The 19,156-nt window shown below is 42.5% G+C and overlaps 1 protein-coding gene across 4 annotated transcripts; it reads left to right on the top strand.

Annotated features, from left to right (window-relative positions):
• Nucleotides 1-185: 185 nt before the first annotated feature.
• LOC106995754 (pregnancy-specific beta-1-glycoprotein 3-like) lies at nucleotides 186-18,637 on the top strand. 4 transcript variants are annotated; one of them, XR_013410715.1, is made up of 7 exons: nucleotides 186-342; nucleotides 1,614-1,973; nucleotides 7,262-7,531; nucleotides 10,230-10,508; nucleotides 10,898-11,152; nucleotides 16,289-16,373; nucleotides 18,152-18,637. XR_013410715.1 is itself a non-coding variant. In XM_028838893.2 (7 exons), exons 1-6 carry the CDS (start codon nucleotides 279-281, stop codon nucleotides 16,321-16,323), a joined length of 1,263 nt encoding a protein of 420 aa, XP_028694726.2. In that variant the 5' UTR covers nucleotides 186-278; the 3' UTR covers nucleotides 16,324-16,369; nucleotides 18,152-18,637. The 4 variants fall into 4 exon arrangements, 3 of the variants coding, with proteins under 3 accessions (XP_028694726.2, XP_077839181.1, XP_077839180.1); XM_028838893.2 differs by having other exon boundaries at nucleotides 16,289-16,369; XM_077983055.1 differs by lacking the exon at nucleotides 7,262-7,531 and having other exon boundaries at nucleotides 16,289-16,369.
• Nucleotides 18,638-19,156: the final 519 nt, after the last annotated feature.

Genomic DNA, 19,156 nt, shown 5'->3' with positions numbered 1-19,156 from the left:
GACAGACTGCTGAAACAGACAGATGCCTCCACAATTCCCAGGGACCTGACACACAGACAAAAGGTAAAAGAGAAGGAGGGACAAGGAGGCAGGACTGAGAGGGGAAGGGAAAGAGAAGTGTCCTGGGCACAGACCCCGCCCATGAGCCTGAGAAGTGCTCCTGCCCCAGGAAGAGGCTCAGCACAGAAGGAGGAAGGACAGCACAGCTGACAGCCGTGCTCAGAAAGTTTCTGGATCTCAGGCTCATCTCCAGAGAGAACACGCAGGCGGCACAAGCCATGGGGCCCCTCTCAGCCCCTCGCTGCACACTGCACATCACCTGGAAGGAGCTCCTGCTCACAGGTGAGGAGAGAACTTCCTGGGAGAGGACAGGAGGAGGAAGCAGAATGATTGGATGGGGTTTCCTGGAGAGGATGGGGTTCTAAGAAATAAAAGAAGCCAGCACTTTGGGAGGCTGAGGTGGGCGGATCATGAGGTCAGGAGTTCAAGACCAGTCTGGTCAACACAGTGAAGCCCTGTCTCTATGAAAAATACAAAAAATTAACCAGCTGTGGTGGTGTACTCCTGTAATCCTAGCTACTCGGAAGGCTTAGGCAAGAGATTTGCATGAACCTGGGAGGCAGAGGTTGCAGTGAGCCAAGATCTCGATACTTCATGCCAGCCTGGGTGACAGTACAAGATTCCATCTCAAAAAAAAAAAAAAGAAGAAGAAAGAAAAACAAAAAAACAGAAAAGAAGGCTCTGTTGGAGTCTGGATAGGGGAAAATACACCAGAGAGGGACATGGGTCAAAACAGGAAAATCACATTGAACCGGAATTGGTAAGAGGTAGGAAAATCTCAAGTGTTCTGTTTTCCTGGTTAATCATCACTGGACACCACATTTTGAAAAATGACAATAATAACTATTATCAGATGACACTTCAAATGAAAATATAAGCGGGGCATGAAACACTGTCCTCAGCAAAAAACCTCAACAATTGGGGAAAGAATAAAAGAAACAACCCAGGCATGGAGGGCCCTGGGAACCTTCAAATCTACAGAAGTCTGCAGCCTGTCTCAGACACTGGGGTACAACCAAGATCACAAAAGTCCCTGTCCTCATGGAGCTCACTCTGTCATGGGAAGGAAGACAAATATGCAAAGAGATCTAGAATGTGAGGTCAAGTGTTGACAAGAGCTCCGGAGGGAGCAGAGCAGGGAAAGGTCAGAAAGGGAAGACCCAGGGTCTCTGAAGGAGGTGTCAGGAAAGAAGTCTAAGGATGCCCTGATGTGAGCAGGACCTGAGGGTGGTGTGCAGGGAGCCGTGAAGATCCCTGGGGAAGAGGATTCCAAACAGAAAACTGCCAAGGTCAGAAGGGTTGAAGGAACGGGGATCATGCTGCTGACCTTCACCCAGTAGGACAGTAGGACACACACACACAAACACACACACACACAAAAGGGGTGTATGTGTGTGTCCTACTGTCCTACTGGGGTGTGTGTGTGTGTTTGTATGTGTGTGTGTGTATCTTCAAGGCTGATGATTGAAGAGATCTTCTCAGGACCCAGGGCCCAATGTTTTCACCCCCATACATAGGTCTCAATATTGACTGATGCTCTCTCCACCTCCTAGCATCACTTTTAATCTTCTGGAACGCGCCCACCACTGCTCAAGTCACAATTGAAGCCCAGCCAACCAAAGTTTCCGAGGGGAAAGATGTTCTTCTACTTGTCCACAATTTGCCCCAGAATCTTACTGGCTACATCTGGTACAAAGGGCAAAAAACGGACTTCCACCTTTACGTTACATCATATGTAAAAGATACTGAAACAGTTATAGCTGGGCCTGCATACAGTGGACGAGAAACAGTATATTCCAATGCATCCCTACTGATCCAGAATGTCACCCAGAAGGACACAGGATCCTATACCATACAAATCATAAAGCGAGGTGACAGGACTGAAGGAGAAACTGCACATTTCACCTTATATCGTGAGTGATTCCACATGATCCCTGGGTGTTGGGGGGCGGGGGTCACTTCTACTTTGCACATACAGGATTGTCAGGCCTGAACTGTGCCTTTGTCCCTCTCTGCATTATGTCCCATGTTGGGGTTTTGGTATTTAGTGCAGGACACACACAGAGGAGACAAACTTCAACAGATCAGAATTCCTTTCCTGCCTCCAGACCCTGCAGACACTTGTTGCACAAGAAGGACAGTCTGATGGGGGGTGCTCAGCACGAGGAGATCAGCCTCAGCCAAGCACCTCATGCCCTCTTCATAAACCTTACCCTGAGAAACACCCTGGAGAACTGAGTAGGGCTTTGCCTAAGGGGCAAAGATACTCTCAAAGAAGCTCAGCTCTAGAAGCTTCAACCCCAGACCCCTGTCCCTTAATCCTTACTCCAGATAAAGCTGAGGAGCCTGTGCCAGGGCTCGGTTGTGGCAGGGCTTACTGGGACCAAGGATTCACCAGCTGTCTGAGGACTGTGTCTCCTGGAGCTGCTCACTGCCAGGGCTCAGCTCTCAGAGGCTCATCTAGGCAAGGACAGAGCTTTCTTCACCTGACACTCAGAGTGAAGAGGACAGAAAGACAAGCTTTGTAGGCCATCAGCCAACTGTCTTGCAAGGCTTAGGACACTCCAGAGAAACTCTAATGTCCCCGGAAACAGAAACAGAAGAGAGAAAATGTACCTGGCAGCAGCTTGTCCACAGGGATCTGACCTAAAGGTGCTCCCTCATGGAAGTGAATAATAATAAATGCTGTTTGTGTGAACACCTCCACTGTGCCAAACATTAGGTCAGGTGACTGTGAAGAATTTACAATTTATTCACAGATAGCATGAAAAGCCACAGTCCATTTGCCATTTAGCTTATTTGACTGAGAGAAAACTGAGGCACAGGAAGGCACCGTCACTGAACCAGAGTCACACAAACACAAAAGGCAGATCAGGGTCAATGAGGTCTGTCTGCAGCCACAGGCCCATCCTCTCCTCCACCAGAAGTGAGGGCTTATTGGATTCCAAGGACCCCATAGTCAATTATTGTCTCAAATCGTCTCTTCTTAGGCATTCAAACCTCAGAGGAGTGAGAGCAAATGGTCAGCTGATTAGTCTGTTCTCCAGAATTAAATCACCTGTCTCAACTGTCAGAGTCAGTGCAAAAAATGTCCAGGCCTCCCCCTCAGATCTTAACCCCTATCACTGAACCTGAAATCCTGTTTCCCAAAGTGTCCATGTCACTGGCATGACAGGATAAAGGAGAGAATCTTGTTTTCTTTCCCCACTCACACCCCGCACCAGCACAGGCCCAGTGAGAGACACACACTCAGGAGCTCTCGCATAACAAATGAAGGAATTGAATGAAGAAATGAATGGTCCATAACTGCTTTACAGAGTGGACCTCAGATGCAGCACCCTAGGAGGTCTAGCCACACCTGTTTCTTGTCCTTCAGAGGCTGACACTCATGTTTCATCCCCCCACTACCTCTTGCTCCTAAAGACACCACATCTCATGTAACTCTGAAGCTCTTTGGGCACGGGAGGGTTTTCAGGGCTCCCTGGTCCTGGACTGTGGAAATGGGGTCACCTGGCCCCTGGGGTCTCTGAAGTCACTGTAGCCCCCATTGTTCACTGCCAGGCTGTCTCTGCCTCTCTCTGCTTCTCTGTGTCCCTCATCTTCCTCCCACTTCATTCTAACTGGCAAGCCCTGCCCTGCACAGCTTCTTCCTCCACTCCTAGGCCTTCCCCAGACACTCCCTCTAACTAGGCTGACTGTTCTATTATTACTCAAATCAGCCTCCCTAGTGGATCAGGGGTTAGAGATTTTCAAGGATAGTTTCAGGGGCACAGGACTAAAAAATGGGTACTGCTGATTGTTTGGGGGATGGAATCATGGGGGTGGAGGGAAATGATCTGTTTGTGCTTGAATTCACCTCTAGGTGGGGACCACGAGACTGGCTGAGCCATTAGTCATGGGTATGAATGAGATCAGCCTGTTGCCAGAATGCAAAGAATGAGAAACATCTCAAAAGACCAATCTCAGGTTCTACAATAGTGATGTTATCTATAGGAGCAATTAGTTACAAGTTTTGTAAACTCTGGCCAAATGACATTTGAGGAGTAAGGGATTATAGAAACTATGCCTACATTTTAGCAGAATTCAGTTTCCTCCTATAATCTTAGTCTCATGGTCTTTCACCAGTTTTACAAAGGCAATCCCTGGGCAAAAGAAGGGTATTAGTGTTATGGAGGAACTATTATCATTCTTGCTTCAAAGTTAAACCATAAACTACATTCCACCCATGGTTAGCCTGGCCTATGTCCAGGAATGAGTGAGGACAGCCAGCCTGAGACTAGATGCCAGATGGAGTCAGCCATGCTAGTTTGCTGTCATTGTTGTAATCTTTGCACTGACTCACCAGGGTGTCAAAGGCTGGACAGGTCTGCAGTCTCCAAAGCCCATGGACTGATTTCACCCATTTCACTTGTGACTCCATCCTCAACCTACTGTGGAGCTCACATTCTCCAGTCACTTCCTAGAGACTTCTGGTTTCCTGTCAGGCATATAACAAACTTGAAATTTGTCACTCGGTTCTAACAGTAAGTAAAAAGCTGAACAAACTCAAAAGTCAACAACTCATTAAAATCCCTCAGAGATGGCCAGTCACAGTGGCTCACGCCTGTAATCCCTGCACTTTGGAAGGCTGAGATGGGTGGATCACGAGGTCAGGAGATTGAGACCATCCTGGCTAACATGGTGAAACCCCGTCTCTACTAAAAATACAAACAAATTAGCCAGGCGTGGTGACGGGCACCTGTAGTCCCAGCTACTTGGGAGACTGAGGAAGGAGAATGGCATGAACCCAGGAGGCAGAGCTTGCTTGAGCCACGGTCGTGCCACTGAACTCCAGCTTGGGCAACAGAACAAGACTCCGTCTCAGATAAAAAAAAAGAAAAAAGGGGCTGTTAGAGAAATGTAGAATGCTTTAGATGATTACTGGTGGATTGCACACAGCTGAGGAAAGAATCTTTTAGCTTGAGGATGTGTCAATAGAAACTTCCAAAAATGAAACAGGAAAGTTCAAAAAGAGTGTGGGGAAAAAAAGTTGAACAACAAATTCAACTTCATATTTAACATTCTTTATTGACAATAGCAATTTTTCAATTTTGTAGTTGCGGGACAACTACCAAGGCTGTAACATACACATAATGGGAATACTGGTGGTTTCGGGGACCTGTTGAAGTTGGCCAGGTGTGTGCTATCTGATGATTTTACTGCCTGTGCCACATACGATTGTTTCCTGATGATGATGCCATATTCACAAGTTGGGATTCTTCGTGTGGGGGACACATGAGCCGTTGGCATGTCACTTGGACTCTTCCTAATTCACACAAACTGAAAATCTAGTTGTATTTCCTGAGACTGGGAGAAAATGAAGAAAGAATTTCACATATCTGTTTTGGGCTCCTCCCCATTTTTCCAAACTGCACGGAAATTAGAAACAGGGAACTCTTTTTATATTTACTAACATAACACTCATCACTTCTTTTAATTCGGCATCATTCCTCCCTTTATGTAATAGACACACTGGCCAGTTCTGTCCTTTTAACGGGACTCTCTCTACTTAAGGACTTGCTAATTTCAAATCACGTTTGGCATCTTTTTTGAGCATAATGTGATCCTGCTGGAATTCACCCCACACCTAAACCTTAATTGGGTATCAAGAGAAATACTACTACCAGCAATTGATCTTAGATGTTTGGACCATCAGTAAAAATTTCCACTTATGACAACATTTTAATGTTTCCTCCAAACATTTTAATGTTTTGTTACTAGAGTCAAAACATAACATGAGGTCTAAACTCCTGACATTTTATGGGAAAATTACAGTATCACAAATTGAGCATCCCGAATGCAGAAATCCAAAATCTGAAATGCCCCAAAATCCAACACTTCTGACCACTGATGTGGTGCTAAAAAGAAGTGCTCACTGGAGCATTTTGGATTTTAAATTTTTCAGATTTGGGATGCTAAACCATTACATCTATTGCAAATATTCCAAAATAAAAAGAAAGTTAGAAATCCAAAACACTTGGTTTTAAGCTTTCTGCATAAGGAACATTTTATCTGCATGAACTATAGGCATGAAGCTGTACAGGAGATCTCTAGAACCTCCTCATCCTGCATAACTGAAACTGCACACCCACAGAACAATGCCCTATTTCCCCGACCCCAGCTCCTGGAAACTACTATTCTACTCTCTTACTCACTCTGGAATCCACTGCTATTTGGCACATAGAGTAGTCAAACTCATATAATCAGAGAGTAGAAATGTCTAATGAGGGAAAGTATCTGCAAGACTTCTTCCCAAATATTGGTCTAATAGTCACCAAACACAAATGGTCCATGAGGGCCAGACTTCCATCATCAGTTCATGTTTGCCCTCTCCATCAGTCAGTTCTGCATTTGCAAACATCCACATGTATTTCTAGAAATATCCACATGGTCCTCACCTGCCCTCTACAGGGGGAAGGGAACATCATGGACCCAGAACAGAGAACATGGTCTTGGTCCAAAGTTATCAGCTCTTGCCTGTCCCCTTCACTCTTTGTAGGTCATTCCTTGGACTCTGCTCTATCTTTAGAGGTCACTGGCTAAAGTCAGTCACTATGAGACAGCTGGGAAAACTGCCCCACCTTGTGGCTCCACTACCTGATGACTGAACTGACCTCCAAGCTTGACTCTGGTCTCCCCAGTGTTATTTCTACTGAAGTACGCAGTCCCAGGCCAGGCTTCACAGTACTCAAAGGGCTTAAGGACAATGGGAAGTTCCATCATCTATATCTAGGATGTCCTTGGAAAGGGAAGCTGCAGAGAAAACATACCTTGGGGGGCAAAGTAAGACTGAAACTAAGATGATTCCAGCACCACATGCTCCAGGTGAGGACCACAGGGTGACCAGGCAGGCAGTTGGAGTGGGAGGGACTCAGAGTCACCAGGGGCTGTGACTGCTGGTCCTGTATCTTGCCATGACCCAATGCTGCTGCTCAATACACATTTGAGAAAGTCTGTGCTTCTCACACATGAAGCAGGTAGCCTCACAATCTCTGAGCCCTCAGATTGCCATGCATCTGTCTTGTAACACACACACATCTGCCATGGGCTTTTAAGGAGTGGGGTGCGCTGAGAGGTGGGAAATGCCATCTCCGATTTAAAAATGTCTTTGGAGGAATCAAAGGTGCCATACAGGGCAATCTTCTCTCTGTTATCTGCATAGTGGAGACTCCAAAGCCCTACATCTCCAGCAGCAACTTAAGCCCCAGGGAGGCCGTGGAGACTGTCATCTTAACCTGTGATCCTCACACTCGGGATGTAAGCTACCTGTGGTGGATAAGTGGCCCTATCAGTCACAAGTTGAAGCTGTCCAAAAACAACAGGACCCTCATTATATCTGGTGTTACAAACGATACTGCAGGACCCTATGAATGTGAAATGAAGAACCCAGTGAGTTCCAGCCGCAGTGACCCAGTCACCCTGAATCTCCTCCGTGAGTATTTTCTGTTCCTCTGTGTGTCAGGCTGCCATCCCAAATACACATGGCCAGAGGCCAGGCCTCTCAGTCCCTCTCAGGTGCAAGTACAAAGACCTTTACCCCTGGACATCAAAACTGGCCATGACTACTAAGAGTAGGCTTAGGCTTGATCAACAATGGGAGAGAAGAGGCTGCTCCTGTCATGGGAGACTCAGGGTCCACAGCTTATGATGGGAGAAACAGGGGAATGTCTCAGGCTCCAGATCAGTGAACACAGCAGGGATTTGGCTGGGACTTCAGTGTTGTGACTTAGCTCATAGGGTCACTGTGGCCCTTCCATAGACCAGGATTTTCCCTTCCCTCTGACAACATCAGCTGTGCCTTTATTCTCTTTGCTCCAGATGGCCTGGATGCCCCCACCTTTTCTTATTCATACACCTATTACCATACAGGGGAACTTTTCAAGCTCTCCTGTCTCACAGACTCTCTGGCAGAGCATTCTTGGCTAATTGATGGGAAGTTCCAGCAATCAGCACAAGTGTTCTTTATCCCCCAAATCACTAAAACATATACAGGGGTCTATGTCTGTTTCATCCATAACTCAGTCACTGGTGGAACAAATCTCATAATCAAGAGGATCATAGTCCCTGGTAAGTGGATCCCTGGAGCACTGGCAATATGTTTTCCAGTGAAGTCTATCTGGTTATTCTGGCTGTCAGAAAAGAGCCATCTTCCCTCTGCAAAGGGAGAGGGAAAATCAAAAACCCAGGACAGGGAATATGTTTCTGCTCCAAAACCGCCGGCTCTTGCCTGTCGCTTTGCTCTTTCTAGATCATTCTTTAGACTGCATACTAACAATGAACAATGTGAAAGGAAATTAAGAAAAGAATTTCAATTTACATTAACATCAAAAGGAATAAAATATATTGGAATAAGTTTAACCCAAAAGTCAAAGGGTTATACCCTGAAAACTCCAAAACATTACTGAAAGATGACATCAATATATGGAAATACATTTCATTTCCATGGATTGGAAGAATCAATATTGTTAGGAAGACAATACTACCCAAAGTGATCTGCACATTCAATGCAACCCCTACCAGAATCCCAGTAACATTTTTTGCACAATTGCAAAAATCTGTCCTAAATCTCACCTGACAGGCTCTTATTAATGACTGCCATGACAGAGACACTGAGAAAAAGATGCAACCATGAAAAGGTGGAAAGATTTGATGACGTAGAAAATAGCAATCAGCCTTTCTCACATCCCAAAGCCTTCAAAAATATACTAGTGCAGCATGGCCAGTATGGAATTGACCAAAAACTAATCACCAAGCTAGAAATGTGGTGTAAGAAAAAAAAAGGGGGGGGCAAGAATATATTTGGCTTATCACCTCCCACTTTTGTGTACTAATCTGATGCTGAAAAGAAATGCTCACTGGAGCATTTTAGATTTTGAATCTTTCAGATTTGGGATGCTCAACTAGTAAGTATATGACAAATATTTCAGAATCAAAAAAATCATTTTTTGTCCTAAGTCTTATGCATAAGAAACACTCAATCTGTGTGAACTGTAGGCATCAAACTGTACAGCAGATCTCTAGAACCTCCCGGTCTTGCATAACTGAAACTGCATACACATGAACAACTTCTAATTCTCCCCACTCCCAGTTTCTGAAAACCAGCAGTCTCTTCTCAAATTCACTCTGGAATCCACTTCCATGAAGTCCCTAGAGTAGTCAAACTCATGGAATCAGAGAGTAGAGTGTCCAATGGAAGAAAATATTTGCAAAACTTCTCCCCAAATTTGTCTCATATCCATCAAACACACATGGTCCATGAGGACCAGATTTCCAGCAGTTCATTGCCACCCTTTCCACCAGTCAGTTCTGTATTTGCAAATATCCACATGTATTTCTGGAAAGATCCACATAGTCCTCACCTGTCCTCTGCAGAAGGAGGGAAAACTTAAAGAACCCAGAACAGGGAACATGGTTCTACTCCAAAGCCACCAGCTCTTGCCTGTCCCCTTCACTCTTTCTAGATCATTCCTTGCACTCTGCTCTATCTTTGGAGGTCACTGGCTCAAGTAAGTCATCATGAAACACCTGTAGAAAACTGCCCCACCTTGTGCCTCCACTGCCTGATGACTGAACTGACCTCCAGGCTTGACTCTGGTCTCCCCTGTCTTATTTCTGCTGAAACATCCAGTCCCAGGCCAGGCTGCTCAGTATCTTCAGGGTTTCGGGACAATGGGAAGTCCCATTATTACTCATCTCTAGAATGTCCTTGGAAATGGAAGCTGCAGAGAAATCACATCTAGCGGGGCAAAGTAGGATGGAATTTGGAAGAGATCCAGCAGTTACACATTCCAGGTAAGGAACCCAAGGTGAGCCAGCCAGTCAGTTGATTAGAGAGGGACTGGGAGGGGTACCAGGGGCTGTGACTCCCACTCACGTGTCTGTCCATGACCCAACACTGCTGCTCAATTCACACTTGAGAAAGTCTGTGCTTCCCTAAGACAGAGCAGGTGGCCTCACAGTCTTTGAGCCCTTAGGTCATCATGCATCTGTCTCCTGACACACGCGCCAGCTGTTGACTTTCAAGGACTCAGGAGGGCTGAGAGGTGGGAGATGCCAACTCTGATTGAAGGATGTCTGTGGAGGAATCAAAGGTGCCACACAGGACAATCTTCTCTCTGTTATCCACACAGCGGTGCTGCCCAAGCCCTACATCACCAGCAACAACTTCAACCCCATGGAGAATAAGAATGTTGTAGCCTTAACCTGTGAACCTAAGACTCAGAACCATACCTATGTGTGGTGGGTAAATGGTCAGAGCCTCCCGGTCAGTTCCAGGCTAAAGCAACCCGGTGAAAACAGGATCCTCATTCTAGCCAATGTCACAAGAAATGACACAGGACCCTATGAATGTGAAATACAGGACCGATTTGGTAGCATCTTCAGTGACCCTGTCACCCTGAATGTTCTCTGTGAGTACCTTTGTGGCCAGGTCACGAGCTTAAATACAAACGACCAGAGGCCAGGCATCTCAGTCTCTCTCAGGTCCAAGTACAGACACTTTTATTTCTGGACACCTGAGCTGGCCATGACTCCCTGCCCTGGGAAAACCTGGGTAGGCACAGCCTTAACCAAGAATATAAGGGGAGGGGATGCTCCTGTCATGGGAGACTTGGGGTCTACAGCCTGTGATGGGTCTAAGCCTGAGAACCTTAGGCCTCATCTCAGTGAACAGAGAGGGGGTTTGGCTGGGACTTGAGGGTGTGTCTTGGCTCAGAGTGACACTGTATCCCTTTAAGAGACCAGGAGCATCCCCTTCCCTCGGATGACATCACCAGTGGCTTTATTCTCTTTACTCCAGATGGTCCAGACTTCCCCAGCATTTTCCCTCCGTTCACCTATTACCATTCAGGAGAAAACCTCTACTTGTACTGCTTCGCGGACTCTAACCCACCAGCAGAGTATTCTTGGACGATTGATGGGAAGCTTCAGCAATCAGGACATAAGCTCTCTATCCTCCAAATTACTACAGAGCATAGCGGGCTCTATGGTTGCTCTGCTCGTAACTCAGCCACTGGCAGGGAAATTTCCACATTCAAGAAAATCAAAGTCTCTGGTAAGTGGATCCTGCATCATTGGCAATAGGGTTTTAGGTGGAGTCTATCTGGCTTTCAGAGAAGAGTCAGGAAAACATTTTTATTCCCAGCCTGTGTCCCATGTGCAGAAGCAAATCCTAAATTCTCCTGAACCCTCCCAATTTGTCTCTACAGACTATCTTCTCCTTGTTTTACTGTTTTCTCATGGTTGACCTTGTGTCCAGCCTGAGAAAGGTTGGGAGGGGGCTTTGTCAGCCCTGAGTCCTACGTGGTGGAAGAGGCTTCACAGAGGGACAAGAAGGAGAGTCCTCAAGATCAAGTTGCTTCTCGCTGTCACCGACACATCCCTTTCTGCCACATCTTTGTTTTCTTTTACCTACTCCCTGAGCTAAAAGGAACATCTGAGGCTTTGAAACAAGCTCACAATTTTCCTCCAAATGAGAGGAGGAAGGCCCTTGCATGAGGGAGGAGCAACTCAGACTGCTCCCTGCTTTGCTCCGGGCTCCTCTGGTGACGCCCTGCCTGACTCCACCTGGGGTGGGACCAGCATGATGGAGAAAGAGCCCTGGTGGCCTGTCCTGAATTCGGATAAATCGAGCTGCCAGTTGAAGTGAAGCCTAGGCTGCAGGGAAATAAGAAGAGAGGGAGCCTTGGGGAAGACTCTTGAGCTGTGTCCTGGCTCTGAAATCACCGGCTGTATGAGGTTGTGGGCATAGCACGTGGGACACAGCACAGAGGACAGTGAGTGATGCACACTTGGAGAAATAGGGAGATTCACCTCTGGGGCTCTGCATGGCAGGAAAGGGGCAATGCCAAAAAGTGTATATTTATAGAGAGGGTAAGACTACTGAACACTTCATATGTATCTAATATAAGACTTATCATTAACTATTTCTAAGCGTGCAATTTAGTGTTGTGTAACCATCACACTATCCATTTCCAGAACTTTTTCCTTTTACCATATTAAACCTCTGTACCCAATAAACAGTAACTCTCACTCCTTCTCCCCATAACCCTTAGAACCCAGCATTCTACTTTCTGTCTCTATGTAACTGGCTATTCTATCTTTTATAAATGGAATTATATATTTATTATCCTTTTGTGTCTGACTTATTTCAGTTAGCATAATATCTTGAAAGTTCATCCTTTTTGCACGATGTATTGGAATTTTATTCCTTTTTATGGTTGAATAATATTTCGATGTATAGACATACCTCATTTGCTTACCCACTTATCTTTCAATGGACTTTTCCGTTGTTTCCATTTTTTGGCTACTGTGGGTAATGCTTCTCTGAACATCAATGTGCAAATATTTGTTCAAATTTCCTTCAATTCTATACGGAGCATGTCCAGAAGTGGAATTGCTGGATCAAATGGTAATTTATTGTTTAATTTTTTGAGAAACAGCCACACCATCTTTTACAGTGGCTATAACATTTCCCATTCCCACCAGCAATGCACTAGAGCTCCAATTTTTCCACCTATTTGAAAACACTTGTTGCTTTGTGTTGCTGTCATTGTTGTTTATCAAAGCCATCCTAAAATGTGTGAGGTGGTGTCACATAGTGGTTTTGATTTGCATATCTCTAAGTATTCGTGACGCTGAGGAACTTTGCATGGACTTATTATATATTTGTATATCCTCGTTGGAGAAAACTATTTTAATCCTTTGTTCATTTTTTAATTGGGTTATTGAATGTTTGTTGTTTTTGACTTGTAGTTTTCATGTATTCTGGAAATTAATTTCTTATCACACTTATAATTTGCAAATATTTTTCTCATTTCATGGGTTGTCTTTTTGCTCTCTTGATGTTATTCGGTATATAAAAGGTTTTGATTTTTATGAAATCCAATTTATCCATTTCATTTGTTGCCTATGCTTTTGTTGTTACAACCAAGAAATCATTGTGAAATCCAATATCATGAAGATTTTCTCCTATGTTTTCTTCTAAGAGTTGTAGAGTTTTTGCTCTTACATTTAGATCTTTGATCTATTGTGGGTTAATTTTTGTATATGGTGTTAGGTAAAGGTTCCACTCATTCTTGCCCTTGGATATACAGCTTGCCCCATATCATTTCGTCAGAACACTGTCCTTTCCCCCATTGAATGATCTTGGCACACTCGATGAAAATCATTCGGCCATATATGCAAGTATTTCTTTCTGGGCTCTCTGTTCTATTTCATTAATTTCTATGTCCTCTTCTATGCCAGTACCACACTGTATTCGTTACTGGGGCTTTGTAGTAAATGCTGAAATCAGGAAGTGTGAGTCCTCCAGCTTCATTCTTCCTCTTCATAGTTGTTTGTCTATTTAGAGTCATGAGATTGAATATAAATTTTAGGACAGATTTTTCTTTTACTGCAAAAATGACACTGAGATTCTGATAGGTATTGTATTGAATCTGCAGCTCACTTTGGGTAGCATTGTCCTCCTGACAATATTGAGTCTTCTAATTCATGAAAATAAAATGTCTTTCAATTTACTGATGTCATCTTTAATTTCTTTCAGTAATATTTTGTGGATTTCAGGTATAATCATTTCACCTCTTTGGTTAAACTTATTCCTAAATATTTTATTCTTTTTGATATTAATAGAAATTAAATTTTTGTCTTAATTTCCCTTCAGATTGTTCATGGTTAGTGTATTGAAATATGACTTATGTTTGAATGTTGATTTTGTATTGTGCAACATTACTGAATTCATTTATTAATTCTAATAGGTTTGTTCCACCTTTAGGATTTTCTACATATAAGTTCAAGTTATCTGCGAACAGAAATAATTTAACTCCTTTCTTCCAAATTGAATATCTTTTTTTAAATACTTGCCTAATTTTTCTGACTAGACCTTTCAATACTACGTTGAATAGAAGTGTCAAAAGCAGCATCCTTGTCTTGTTCCTGCTCATACAGGGAAACCTTTCAGTCTTTCTCCGTTGCATATGATGTTAGCATTGGGTTTTTCACATATTGTCTTTATGTTGTGGTGGTTTCCTTCTATTCTTAGTTAGAATGTTTTTATTATGAAAAAATACTGAATTTCATCAAATGCTTTTATTGATTCAATCTCATTACTGATTATAGTTCTATTCATATTTTTGTGTTTTTCTAGGAATTTGTCTATTTCATCGAGGTTATCCAATTTATTGGCATACAATTACTTATAGTACTTTCATAATCATTATTTTATTAGAATTGGTAGTAGTTGCTTCATTTTCTTTTTGTTTTTTGTTTTTTGTTTTTGTTTTGTATTGTTTTTTGGAACAGAGGCTCTCACTCTGTAGGCCAGTTCAGGCTGAAATACAGTGGTGTGATTATGGCTCACTGCAGCCTCAACCTCCTGGCTCAAGCAATTCTCCTCCTCCTTAAGCCTCCCAAGATACTAGGACTACAGATGCATGCCACCATGCCCAGCTCGTTGGTTTTGTTTTGTTTTGTTTTGTTTTGTTTTTGTAGAGACAGGGTCTCCCCTGGTTACCTATGCTGGTCCAAACACCTGGCCTCAAGAAATCCTCCCATTGTGACCTCCCAAAGTGCTAGGATTAAAGCATGATGCACCATGGTCAGACTGCATTTTCATGTCTGATTTTAGTAATTTTAATCTTCTCTCTTTTTTTCTTAGTCAGTCTAGTTAATGGTCGTCAGTTTTGTTGATTTCATTTTGAAGAATCAACTTTTGGTTTCATTAATTTCCTCTATTCTTTTTCCATTCTCCATTTTATTTTTGTCCACTCTAATCCTTATTGTTTCCTTCATTCACTGTGCTTGGGTTTAGTTTGTTTTTCTTTCATATCCTGAAGTATTAATGTAGGTTGTTGATCTGATATCTTTCTTCTTTTTTAATGTAAGAGTTTACAGTTATAAATTTCTTGCACAAGACTCTTAACTTCTCTGAATCTCTGATTCCTCACCTGAAAATTGCAATGAGAGAGCTTGCTTCATACCATTCTTTTAAATGTTTAAGGCAGTCAGTGAAACAAGATGACACACACAGACAAACCAATGTCAGCTGCTATATTACTTCCATCATCATTAGCCTTGAGGTCAAATAGTCCTAGAATCAAATGTCAGATCCACCTATTACTAGCCATATGACACCAGGAAAGTTTTCACACTACTCTAAGCTTCTGTCTTTTCATTGGCAAAATGGAAATAATGTCTACCTAACAGGATTATTGTGTGAATTAAATGAGGTACAAGTAAAGTATTTAGCACACGGCCTGGCACACAGGACATGCCCCTCAACAGTAGCTAACTGTTTCCATATATATATAGAAAAAGAGGTAACACATAAAACACTAGGACATGGTGACTGACTGCTTGTGGGAAAGAAAGGAAAAAAGCTAAGTGCAAAGAATCAAGCCTGCTATGTTAGTTTTTACCAACTGACATGAATCCAGGATGGGATTAGACATACAAGATAATTTATCAGGGAAGGCACTTGTGAGGGAATGTGGGGCAGGCATGAAGGTAGTGTGGGAGAACCCACAGACAGCTATGCAAAGCTGACTACTCTGAAAAAGAAACAGAAAGAAATTTTAGGTTACAATGCAGTTCTAAGAGACTTTTTGCAAGGCTGATAGGGAGTCCTCCAACCAGCCACTCATTAGAGTTAAAGAGAGCCTCAGAGAACTAGGCTTGCTTTCACACTCTTGCTGGGAGCCTGTGGGAAGGAAGATTTCTGTACAAAGGAGGTGGTGAATTTGAAATGCACTGACCTGGGCCTTCTGTCAATCAGGTCCCTTTCATCCATATAGATATAAAACTCTTAGTTCCAATGAATGAGACCTGGCAGGGTCTCATTCATGGCTGCCACAACAGAGACTCTGAGAAAAAGATGCAACCATGAAAAGGTGGAAAGGCAGAAAGTTCTAATGACACAGAAAGTAGCAATCAGCCTTCCTCACATCTGAAAGTTTTCTGAACTATCTGAGTGCAGTAGAGAATTGGCAGAGGACTGATCACCAACCTAGAAACATGGTGAGAGGGGGAAAAAAACTGCAAGAACATAATCATCTCCCATCAACTTTCCAACAGAAATGATGTATTCCTTTAAGAAACAATTATAGAGTACCTCATGTTACATCCTTGTTCCTGAGGCTCCCCCCTGTAAAATAACATCACCTCCATTCCATCTTCTCTTTTCTTTCCATGACAGCTCCTTCGGGAATAGGAGATCTATCCTGGGCTTAATCCGATATAGCAGCCATGATGTCATTTCTGTATTTCAGGAAGACTGGTAGGTATGATGGCCTTTCTCTTGTCCTTTTTTGTGCAGGGCCGACTGCCTGCTCCCTGTACCCTGCTGTCTTTTAGACATAGTTATCTCCAGCCTCTGCTCGTTTGTTTCTCAGATTCAAATGAGAAACACAGTATCACATTGTGAAACCCTCTTCATTATTTTTCACATCTCTCAATAGTGTAATTCTCTCCATTCCCACAAAGCTCAAACACTTCTCAAAGTATTGCTTGACTTCTTGTCTCCAGACTTTGAAACATTCCTTGCAAATGACTGCCTCATTATCTTTCTAAAATCTAGTTAATTCACTTAATCAAGAATCTCCAGGAGTCTACTCTAGCCTATTTGGTAACTTCACATTTCTTCTATTTACTAATCCTTCTCACTTCCTTTACCTCTATTTCCTAGTATAATTCCTCCATCCTAATTAGAACTGTCTTCCTACACCACCCTACCCTTTCACCCATATAGATATAAAACTCTTAGTTCCAATGCTACGCCTAAAAACAGGGTGAACTCCCCTCCACCATCTGCACTACAGACTTAACCACTCCCTTCATCACAAGCAATCTCTGACCTCGTGGAGAACAAAGAAATTAGGATTAACCTGTGAACCCGAGACTCACAGCACAACCTATGTGTGGTTGACAGCTTTTCCTGATGACCAATTCATGTGTTCCAAAAAGATACAGAAATGAAGAAGGCAAGGTCCCTACCCCAGGGGACATAAAGCCTAGGACAGGAAATGAGACCTGAAAATAATCATGATACCAAAAAGAAAAAAGTGAAGGCCACAAGAAATCAGAGAAATATGATGGGAAATAAAACCACACGTTGGAATCACTGGAAAACATTTTAAAAGTGGATACTCAACCCCCACCCATGAGTTCCAGTTTAAAGGTCTAGAGAGGGACCCAGGCATTGGTAATTTTTAAGTCTTCCCTGACACTACAAACATGTAAAGAGGATGGAGAATTCTTGTTGTAATAGGTAGAACTTAAAGCTAAATCAATGATTTTCAGCTAGAAGTACTGGAATTACCTAAGGACCTTTTCCAACATACATAAGACTATACCTTTTTGGCCCTAAGTATTAATGGGCTACACCAAGAACTCAGTAATCCAGTTGGGAAACAGAAGCTAAATGGAAAAGCCACCTTATTTGATATGTTAAAATATATATAAAGCATTTTCAAATGAGTGATAAGTGATGCTAAACCTTCTCTAAATAATATTTATGGGAATGTTAATACTATGAGTATTCTACGCTGGGCGAGGTGGCTCACACCTGTAATCCCAGCACTTTGGGAGGCCAAGGCGGGTAGATCATGAAGTCAGGAGATCAAGACTATCCCGGCTAACAAGGTGAAACCCTATCTCTACTACAAATATAAAAACAAAATTAGCCGGGCGTGGTGGCAGGCGCCTATAGTCCCAGCTACGCTTCAGGCTGAGGCAGGATAATGGCATGAACCCGGGAGTCGGAGCGTGCAGTGAGCTGAGATCGTGCCACTGCACTCCAGGCTAGGCGACAGAGCAAGGTTCCGTCTCAAAAGCAAAAATAAAATATAATAACAAAAATAAAAATAAATTTTAAAATGAGTATTCTAAAAAAACTATATGAAATTTCTGGAAATCGAGTATGTTATCAGTCATAGTGTCATATGCACAGAAGTAACTAGATTACTAGATTTCTATGTGAGCTGTGTCTTTACCATAATAAACCTAATAAAAATCTCATTAGATTTTTCACCATAGTCATTTTAAATCTTTGTCATTCCAGGACAGCTGCTTTGATTCTTCTTTGAAGTATTTACAATCAGCTACAGTCCAAAATTGTTTTTTCTTCCAGAAGATATATGGAAAAGACTCTGATGACAACTCTTGAATACAAGTTTCTGATAACTTCAAGATCATACCACTGGACTCTCTGAGAACTTTCAAAATTTTAATGAACAGGCTGATACCTTCATGAAATTCAAGACAAAGAAGAAAAAAAACCTCAATTTTATTGGACTGAATCATCAAAAGGATAATGTTTTCATAATTTTTTATTTGAAAATGCACTGATTCTTTGAATGTTTTATTCTCCAGATTTATGAAATTTCTCTTTGAAGCTATTTATAATTTACAGCAATTTGGTAAAGTATACTTTTGTAAACAAAAATTGAAACATTTGCTTTTGCTCCCTATCTGAGTGCCCCAGAATTGGGAACCTATGCATGAATATTCATATGCTTATGGTAATAAAGCTATTTGCACAAGTTCAGTAAGAATCTACCCTCTTTATAACAGGACACATATGAAAACATTGGTTGTATTACCAAGGCTTTGACTGGGAAGTTCTATTTGACAATACACATAGAATAAACCCATAGGGAATGCAGGCAAAGTCTAAAGTTGGCCTTGGTTTGGCTTCCTAGCCTCAAGAGGTTTTTAAAAGTTTGATCTGAGATTCTTATAAAACTTCTACCAAGCAAACTTTAAAAAGAGCCTCTATGGTCCATTACTACTCTTGCTGCACTTAGGTAAATAATCTAGGCAAGTTTGGTGAGACTCAACCTATTTGCAAACAAATTCATCCTACTGGAATTATCTTTGGTAAAATAGACTCCTATATAGAGAAAAATTATGTTGAAAAGAAAAACTGTAGTACACCTGTTACGATATTGAATCACTGTTCATTATCTTTGAGTATTTATAATCCACTGGTAGAATGGACTGGACCTTGAATTCTTTTAGTTCTTCCAATTCAATTTTCTCCAATGAAATCATTAAGAACAAGAAC

This window comes from Macaca mulatta, chromosome 19, assembly GCF_049350105.2.
Source record: "Macaca mulatta isolate MMU2019108-1 chromosome 19, T2T-MMU8v2.0, whole genome shotgun sequence".
NCBI classification, from domain to species: Eukaryota; Metazoa; Chordata; class Mammalia; order Primates; family Cercopithecidae; genus Macaca; species Macaca mulatta.
The sequence above is the reverse complement of the archived record's forward strand: the minus strand, read 5'-3'. Positions and strand labels throughout refer to the sequence as shown.

Bases quoted from the DNA above. Each gene is read 5' to 3' on its own strand.
- LOC106995754 (XM_077983054.1), top strand. From the start codon at position 279: ATGGGGCCCCTCTCAGCCCCTCGCTGCACACTGCACATCACCTGGAAG. The intron at 1,974-7,261 runs GTGAGTGATTCC...TTATCTGCATAG, and splicing joins TGCACATTTCACCTTATATC to TGGAGACTCCAAAGCCCTAC. The intron at 10,509-10,897 runs GTGAGTACCTTT...TCTTTACTCCAG, and splicing joins TGTCACCCTGAATGTTCTCT to ATGGTCCAGACTTCCCCAGC.